Source organism: Gasterosteus aculeatus, chromosome X (assembly GCF_964276395.1).
Source record: "Gasterosteus aculeatus chromosome X, fGasAcu3.hap1.1, whole genome shotgun sequence".
NCBI lineage: Eukaryota > Metazoa > Chordata > Actinopteri > Perciformes > Gasterosteidae > Gasterosteus > Gasterosteus aculeatus.
Genome location: NC_135698.1, coordinates 7729978 through 7738853, shown reverse-complemented (window position 1 = coordinate 7738853; position 8876 = coordinate 7729978). Strand labels below are relative to the sequence as shown.

General features: G+C 43.0%; 1 protein-coding gene across 5 annotated transcripts; it reads right to left on the bottom strand.

Annotated features, from left to right (window-relative positions):
- Positions 1-3202: 3202 nt before the first annotated feature.
- LOC120809607 (solute carrier family 41 member 2) lies at positions 3203-8827 on the bottom strand. 5 transcript variants are annotated; one of them, XM_078082056.1, is made up of 12 exons: positions 8468-8827; positions 7248-7540; positions 7090-7158; positions 6676-6783; positions 5822-5893; positions 5556-5700; positions 4971-5117; positions 4684-4831; positions 4427-4506; positions 3861-3992; positions 3623-3771; positions 3203-3545 (listed from the first exon to the last, which is right to left on the bottom strand). In XM_078082056.1, exons 2-12 carry the CDS (start codon positions 7431-7433, stop codon positions 3369-3371), a joined length of 1413 nt encoding a protein of 470 aa, XP_077938182.1. In that variant the 5' UTR covers positions 7434-7540; positions 8468-8827; the 3' UTR covers positions 3203-3368. The 5 variants fall into 5 exon arrangements, with proteins under 5 accessions (XP_077938182.1, XP_040019472.1, XP_040019475.1 ...); XM_040163538.2 differs by having other exon boundaries at positions 6676-6786; positions 7090-7540; XM_040163541.2 differs by having other exon boundaries at positions 3203-3523; positions 6676-6786; positions 7090-7540.
- Positions 8828-8876: the final 49 nt, after the last annotated feature.

Below are 8876 nucleotides of genomic sequence, written 5' to 3'. Positions count from 1 at the left end.
TTTTTCAAATAAACAAAACCATTGACTTGGATTTGGTTCCATACGTGAGCGGCCTCTACGGAGTGCGCGAGGAAACATGTAATGGTGGTCAAATGGAGTAATAATTCATATTAAATTCAATTTGTAAAAAATCAATATGGTTTTTACATAAAATGGAGACATGACTTGTAAATCTACCCTGCAAGAATCAAATTAAAAATGTACAATTTAATGAATACATTTCAGCTCTTCCTTTTACGTACACACTAGCTAACATTAGCCTAGTTTGTGCAGCTAACTTCAGCTAACAGCTAACAGCTAACAGCTAACATGCGGCTCGGTTAACTTGGCTGAAATCGAGAAACTGTCAGGTGGACATCTGAAGCTATCAGTCGCGAGAGAGGAGAGGGACAGAGAGAGCATTAATACTCTCTTACTCGCTAACGTTACCTCTCTCTCTCGCTCTTTCGCTGCAGCCTGAGCTCGCTGCGCTGTGTGTGAAATCCTCAGGTTGACTCTTCCCTTATTATTCATATCTGTTTCTGAGACTATGCATGTGCCACTATTTGTTCTTGACATGGTTTCAGAGCTACCAACTCTCACGGTTTTGCCGTGTGACACACACTTTTGCATGTTTTCACACGCACTCACGCCACACAACCAATTTCTCACGGCAAAACAAAATTCTGATTTTGGGCCAAAGCGCGTTCGTTCCTTTTCAAACTCCCTGACGATAGATGGCGCTAAGGAGCGCATCTGTAAACCTATTCGATGCATAGACATCCCATTTTCCCAAAAGAGTCCCGAAGTTAGCAACAGAAGAAGATTTTCAAACAGACACAACCGCGGGAGAAACTCAGGAGGAGCAAAGACTAAGGTATGTTAATGACATGTGGTTCAATTAAGTACTCACTCTCTTAAACTTTAAATCTTGAAAGAAAGTATTAGTTGTGTTTCAAGGCCTCCAAGAAGGCCACAGGCCAGTACAACCTTGCCCACAAATCTTAAAAAATTACTAACCAGCTTCTGATCTCCTTCTTAATACCTCATTTTTGTTATTTTATTTATGTGTATTTATATTATGTGTATCCATTATTTTGCTTTGAAAGGCTGCTGTTTAAGCACTTTAAGCACTTTATTTGTTGCACTTTTTTGTTTGATAATGCAAAATATTTTTCCCTAACTAAACTTGTGTCATTTTTCGCTGAACATAAATCATTAAGTGCTCTTAAGAATACAATTATTAACAATATAGTTTATGTTTCAGTTAAGAATTAGTTGAATACCATTGTAATCAAAATGTCAATCAACCTAAATTGGTCAAATCTTAAACACAGGTCTATTAATTAGGCGAGCGTCTGTGTGAGTGCAAGTTAACTCCCTTCTTCAGACACAGCTGCATATGGAGGCCTTAAATCGTTTCTGCTTTTTGCACATCAGGGTCAAATACAGGCACTTGAGACATGGCTTTAGCACAAGACAGTGTTGTAACATACTTTACTATTACATGCATCTCATAAAGTACAATTTAAGTGCTACAATTTGTTAGTCTTTTAGTCGAGGTAGAGTCTGAGGAGATGTGTCTAGTTTGCGGCGGAAGATGTGAGCTGCTGCATTCTGGATGAGCTGTAGAGATCGAATAGCGGTAGCAGGGAGACCTGCCAGGAGCGAGTTGCAGTAGTCCAGGCGTGAGATGACAAGAGCCAATCAGTACCTGGGCAGCCGGCTGAGTGAGAAGAGGACGTATTCTCCTGATGTTGTAGAGAGTGTATCTACAGGATTGTGTTGTCGCAGTAATGTTGGAAGTCAGGGAGAGTTGGCTGTCGATTGTGACGCCGAGGTTCCTAGCGGTTAAAGTGGGCGTTAACACGGAGTTGCCAAAGTTGACAATCAAGTCCTGGGTCGGAGAGTCTTTTCCTGGAAAGAGAAGTAGTTCAGTCTTGTCGGGGTTGATTTTCAGATGGTGAGCGGGTTAGGGTTATGTCGCACCAGAACGCGCACTTGTAAGGCTGCCAACCGCCGCCGTGTAAAGGCACCCAGATACGTTTGTGGGCAGAAGGTGTGGCTCTCCACTCGCAATCTGCCCACACGCGAAGGCTCACGGAAACTCATGCCTCGCTTTGTCGGTCCCTTTTCCATTGTTACGGTTTTTAACCCGGTAACCGTCAAATTAAAGCTGCTCGGTTCGTTACGTCGGATACACCCAGTATTTCACGTTTCGTGTCTCAAGCCTGTCATTCGTGCACCCACCCGCCCCCCCCTCCCCACCTCTTGAGGATCTGGTGGTTGACTGTCAAATGCAGCAGAGAGGTCCAGAAGGATGAGGACAGAGGAGAGAGAGGCGGCTCTAGCAGTGTGGAGTTGCTCTGAGACAGCAAGGAGAGCAGTCTCTGTGGAATGGCCTGCTTTGAAGCCTGACTGGTGGGGGTCAAGGAGGTTGTTGGACATAAGATAAGAGGAGAGTTGGTTACGTTCGAGGGTTTTGGACAAAAAGGGAAGAAGAGAGACCGGTCTGTAGTTGTTTTCTTCAGAAGGATTGAGGGTAGGTGTCTCCAGGAGTTGGTTAACTCTTGCCTCCTTCAGAGAATTGGGAAAACAGCCAGATAACAGAGCATTGTTGATGAGACAGGTGAGGAAAGGAAGAAGGTCAGGTGCGATAGATTGTAGAAGATGTCTCCCTGAAGAAGGGGGGGGACTAGGGGGTTCGAGGAGGTTGGAGAAGATCGAAAAATGTTTTTGGGGGTTAGAAAATGAATATGATACAGTGTGGGGGTATGGGGGTGCATGAACCCTGTTGGGATGTAGAAGGGGTGCGTGGCCTAAACGTTTGTGAACCGCTGTTCTATCACATTTTGTATTTTTATTCACAGTTGTATTTATTGCTATTACATTGTTGAAGTGCGTAACCCCTCCTTCTTCTTTTGTGCAGGGTTGTCCAACATAGGACAACATAGACTTTTCTGATGTGTATTAAAGCTTCACACTCGAAGCTTTGTCCTTCTTCCTCCTCTCAAGGACAAGAAACAGTTAAATAAGTAAGTAAATACTTAAGCTTAAGATACATTTGATTTCTCAAAAGGACATCATCCACTCATCATTTTCACCACAGAGGTACTATTCCTTTGACTAACAAACAGTACAATCTGTTAAAGAAGAAGACTCTTATCTTAACTGGTTGCTGAGAAAAGGGTCAGACTTAAAAAGAAGAAGACTCTCAAACAGATAAGGGGATTTGTATTACCTTTATCAGGTGCTGCCATTCCTTTTAAAGTGAGCCATATCAATAGAGCGGGGAAGATCAAATGGACCACATGCAAAAAATGTTTTTACTCCCCCAGCATCAGTTGGATTTTTCTTTAAAACAGCGGCAGGACCAAAACAGTGCGAACCTACACACTGCCTGAGTCACCGATGCACCACAGCATGAAGAAGGCAAGAGAGAGGAGAGCCGTCCCTAGCAGGTCTCCGAGGGCCGTGAGGTAAGGTATCGAGTAACTGTCTGGGTCTTTACCCCTCCGCCATAGAGCATGGACCATACAGTCGGCTGCGCACAAGAGGGAAAAGACCTAAGAGACAGACCAGGGAGACATTGTGAAACAGGGGGGAGGTAAGCAAAGGGTAAATGTCGAGATGTCTCACTCACCTGAATCAGGGAAGCAGAGAGGAAGGCAACGGTCAGGAGAGCACTGGGCAAAGTCTGGCCTCCTTTCATCAGGTGGATGACGTGTAAGAAGATGAGCTGACCTGGGATCACCAGCAGAAGCAGAACCTGAGCAGATCGATGGTTTGCTCCTGCCATGACAAAGATGAACATCAGTGTGTGTAGGGGCGGGGGGGGGCTTCATTCTTCATTTAGATGTTTTGACATTTTCAATCTTTACCTGAACCAAAGAAAGTGCGGCACGGGCTGTAGCAACCCGTACGGTCTTCAGGAACCTCTCCAGGTGAGTAATTCAAATGCAAATGAGTAGAAATGCGACTAGACTGAATGGAGACAAGGTTGCCTCCAATACCTGAATATAGAAAAGATAAGGTGAAGGAAATTGGTTTGTTTTGATTTGTTATGGTAAAACAGTCCAATCAAAGATATTTAATATTTTAATTACACACACAATATAGCGGAAGTAGTGCTAAATGATTTAAAATTACCCCATAAGAGCCCAAAATCACAAGTCTTATCACAGCAGGGAAGATGTTATCTCCATCAAATTGTACCATTATCTCCAAGGCAACAGAAGAATAAATTAAGAATACTGTGGAGATCTGGCTCCAGACGGAGGATATGAGCTAATGTTCCAAGCAAACTATATAATAAAAATAGTGTCTTGAGGTGGAGGGGGGGGACTATGAATCTAGTGGGGGGGCTGCATGTGTTGGGGAGAGTGGTGAGTCGGGTTCTAGCTGAAGGATTTATTAAATTACCATTAATTGACATTTTGAAACTTACCATTTATGACCGGAGCATAAACTATAATTCCTGCCAGGTTTGGATTGGACACGGTCTTGTCCAAAATAAGTCCTCCAATACTAAAAGAAAGACAGCCAAAAGAAACCAGCATACAAAGTTTTTTTGAAAAGCAGATTTAAAACTCCAGGCCCTGGCCTTTTAATAGTCAAGGCTTCATTTAAAAACTTAAAAATCCACCCAACACCTAGATAAACATTTGAAGACATGTGGATGCTTTCCAGGTCGAAGATTAGTACCTGCTGATGACCATAGCTGTAATAATTGGCTCCCAGCCTGTGCGGAGCAGGATGTGACTGGCTGGATGTTTGGAGGAGATGACCACCCAAAGAGGAATCAGGCACAAAAACAACAGATCCACCAGGTACAACACGTGCGGATACAGGTCTGTTGAGACAAGAGCCTTTATGTAGCCATTCGTTTAAACCAGGTTCCTGTTCTTTATGGCTGTGTTGCAAAGCACCCTCCGTTGGCCAGAAGTGAAGGTTACATGACCTCTGGCTGCGAGGTGCTGGTCTCTCTTTACCTATGAGGGAGTAGAACCACTGGCTGAAGCAGACCAGCGAGGCAAGAGTGATGAGATCCCCAAAGCTTGCAGCCATAGGTGTGGCCACGTTGTCGGGGTTGATTCCCATTCGCTTTGAGCCAATGATCACTGCTACCATAATAATACCTAGAAAGGTTTAAAGACAAGAGAATGTTCTTAAGAGGTGTCCAGAGATCAATCTCAAAGGCAATTCATTAGGTTGGAAAGAGCTAAAGTTTAACTTCAACGTGAATGGAAGAGTGGCTGTTAAGTCTTGAGGTTGGTATAATTATTTTTCATGGAAAATAAAGGTTCGGGCCAAAAAAAGGGAACGGAAAGTGGAGGCTTGAAGACGGCTCGTGTATGCAGCCATTACTACCACCTCGCTACACTTTTGACTCTATTGCACCGAGGTTGTGAACAATGAACAATGTCTGCTAATAGATCCCATATAAAAGCTACACCTTTGTCGTTTAGGCTTAATTTATTCCTGAGGTCAAGGGTGAAGCAGAGCAGGGTTGACGTAACACTAACAGGTGTGGTTGTAATGCAGCGGTTCGAGCTTATGGCAGGTTGTGTTGTTACCTTGCAGCAGTGAAGCCATGAAGGCAGTCGAAACACTGGTTGAACATAGGAGCATCACGTGGTTTAAGGGAACATTTCCTTCTGCCATCCAGCCCAGCAAAGCCGCCATCAAAGAGGCCAACAGGCCGAGCACGGTGGCCTGGAGCTACGGTGGTAGAGAAATATTCAAAAACAAAGTCCAAATGTACAACAGAATTATGCAGGAGAACTTTTAATGATACAAAAATGTTCCCTTACAAGATTAATTAATCACAAAGTAGCTGTACCTGCTTGAGCGCCAGGTTCCCAATGATCAGCAACCACTTTTCTCTCGTGGTTTCCATTCTTCCTGCATTCACCTGAGAATATCAGATATGGATGAACTGATTAAAAACTGGACAAACTCAATATGCTGATGGAGGTTAAGTAATACGGTCGAGAAGCTTCTATTTTGGGTCTTGATGTGATTTATTTTTGTACTGTCTTGAAAACTGTGGTAATAATCTTTTTTATTCAGTTTGCTGATCTCATGGACTCTGTGACCTCTTACCCTTTGAAACCAAGTAATGGTGGGAATAGTGTTTTTCACAACTTGAACACATGTGATGGATCCATTTCTTTATCTTCTGTTTGTCGGTCAAACAGACGGGTAGGGCTATGATTGTGCTGTGCTGTAATTGTGGCTCATGTTTGATTTATTATCTTCCTACGTAAGACTGTAATAAATACTTAATTACAAATGAACTGAAGATACTTTTGATTTCTCACGAGGACATTATGCACTAATTAATAAATGAACTAACTAATAAAAAAAAGGCAAAGGTAAGTAATTGCTACATTACCAACATGGCATGAACAAAAAGCTGGGTTTTTGCCTCCAGTGGCGCTAAAGGGCAAGTTTTTTACTTTCCCTCCAACTTAATTTCCCATCTCTGCCCATTTTACTGAAACGTTATCTTATGTTCTGTGCAACCTCCCATTGTATTTCTTTGTCATGTGTATCTATCATGAACCGACATGACATGAGGTCACTTTTTTTGTACATCACTGTACGAGTGTGATTGGATTTAGTCGCTGGGCTGTGTGCGTAATGTACTGAATGTGTGCGTGTGTTTGTGCGATAACAAGAGCAGACACTCACAGCAGTGGAGAGTCTTGAGGCCAGAGTCATTTCCAGGTTCCCCTTCATGCCTAACACGGCAGGGACTAGGATGAAGATCTCTGGGATTTCCTGGAACACGTCCCAGTTCTGCTTTGAAAATAAATTCGCAGATTGAACACGGCTGATGAACCGCTTTCAAAATAAATAAACACACAGTAAACCATCTTTGTTTTCAGCCAGGGTGACGCACACTTAAAATAAACCCACTAACTTTGAAAAAAAAAAAAAAAGTATTCATTCTATAGTCTCATCTCTCTCTATTTCTTTGCTTTCTGGAAAAATTAGGATTGTTTTTTGTTCTAAAGCTTCGTGATGTAGCTTTCAGAGATCTGGAAAGACACCTAAATGTGTAAAACACCCCTTTGTCCTCCTCCCTTTTACTACGTTTCTCACCTGAACCAGTCCAAGCAGCATCCCGGCAGAGACGGTCCCGAGCCCGGCCAGGACAAAAGGCACCAGGATCTGAAGCACCATACAACAGACTGACTCAGCAGGCGCACCGGAGCCACCTGCATCTTTTGCTCTCGGGGGTCCGCTGACTGTTGACCTACCGTACAGCATATTTGGGAGCAGAAAGTCTGTCTCCTGTGGCTCATAATGGAGACTGGGGTCAAGTGGTGAAACGCTCCCATTAGAACTAAAATCTCGTGGACTGTAGGTTTGTGACTGGGACCGGTCGGATCCAGTCTGTTGGCAGATGCCTCGGCCCACGGAGCCACTCGGGGACAGGGCTTCATCTCCAAGCTCTGGGTCAACCATGGTGAAAAGCTGGCAGAATGTTATTTCCACTCCTCTGGGTCCAGAGAAACAGCTTCGCACCGACGCTGGTCACAAACCTTTTGGCCTAAAAAGACAACGACAAACACCAAAGAGATGTTTATAATTGGTGGATGCAGCCAGCATTTACTTACAAGATAAATTTGAAAAGTTAAATAATGTCTTGTTAAAGAATAAAACTTATATCGCTTTTGAAAAATAAACTGGCAACTCTGAGAGCTCGGCTCTGGCAGAGTCATCCGATGACACAGATTGCCTGCATTATCATTCTTCACCAACACTGAGGCTGTGTTGTCTGACTCGGACTACACTCTTCATTGGGAATTCCTAAGAGATAAACAGCTGAGCTTATGGATTTGTGAGCAAGACAAAGTACAAAATGTGTAGCGTCCTTTACCCAATCTGCAAAACATCAGCAAACATGCTGTTCAGAGGTCTGTCAGAATGTGTCAATAATACTCTGAATAGCACGGTTGACAGAAAAATGTAGTGTTAACATAACATGTTTGGAAGTCAGGATACAGAAACTCTCATGTTATTTATTCATAGTCAACCAATTTCTAATTGCTCAAAATGGTCAGAAAAGATACTTGCACCAAACCTTCTTGTTTGAAAAATCCATAAAATCATTCAAAGTCAAGAAGTTGTGTACATGATGATCTACAGATGCAAAAGGGTGTCCAAAGAAAAACATTTTGCATCATGAAACACTATATAACAAGGGATCCGTACAGTTAGGCACTAGTCACGCCCAAGCCATGACCAACGGGTTACGGATAAACTAAGAACTTAAGGCAACGTATCAATTCTCCAATATATAATCGATTTATCATGCGGAACATCTTCATGTCTGTCCGCCTCTTCGGCAAATATGCTCTCACGGATATAAGATCAATTTGTCCACATGTATACATGGATTTCAGTATGATAGTTTGAGGAACAAATAGTTTATAGTTTGGAGAAGAATAATAGAATAGTGAAAGAAGTCTCTTACCGTTAATGTTAAACCATAGCAGAAGAAGGCTTCTATTCTCACACTCTTCTGCCAACCATGACTCTTCCTTGTGGACTCTGTCGTCCTCGGGATGTTATGCAGACTCTTTAGAGTGACATTATCCTGACTGCCCTTTACACACACACACACGCACACGCACGCAGGCACACACACGCACACACGCACGCGCGCGCACACACACACGACTCTAAAATGTCCATGTCATGCATATTGAAATATAGCGTGTTATAAGACAGATTGCAGGATAAAAACCCTGTGTCCTGTAATCTAACAGCATCATAGTGTAACATTAGTTGTTTTTATAAGGACATTTTGCCAAATCATCAGTTCAGGGAGCCAGCAAGCCAACCATTTATCAATCGTCCGTCTCTCTAAAAGAAAACTCCAT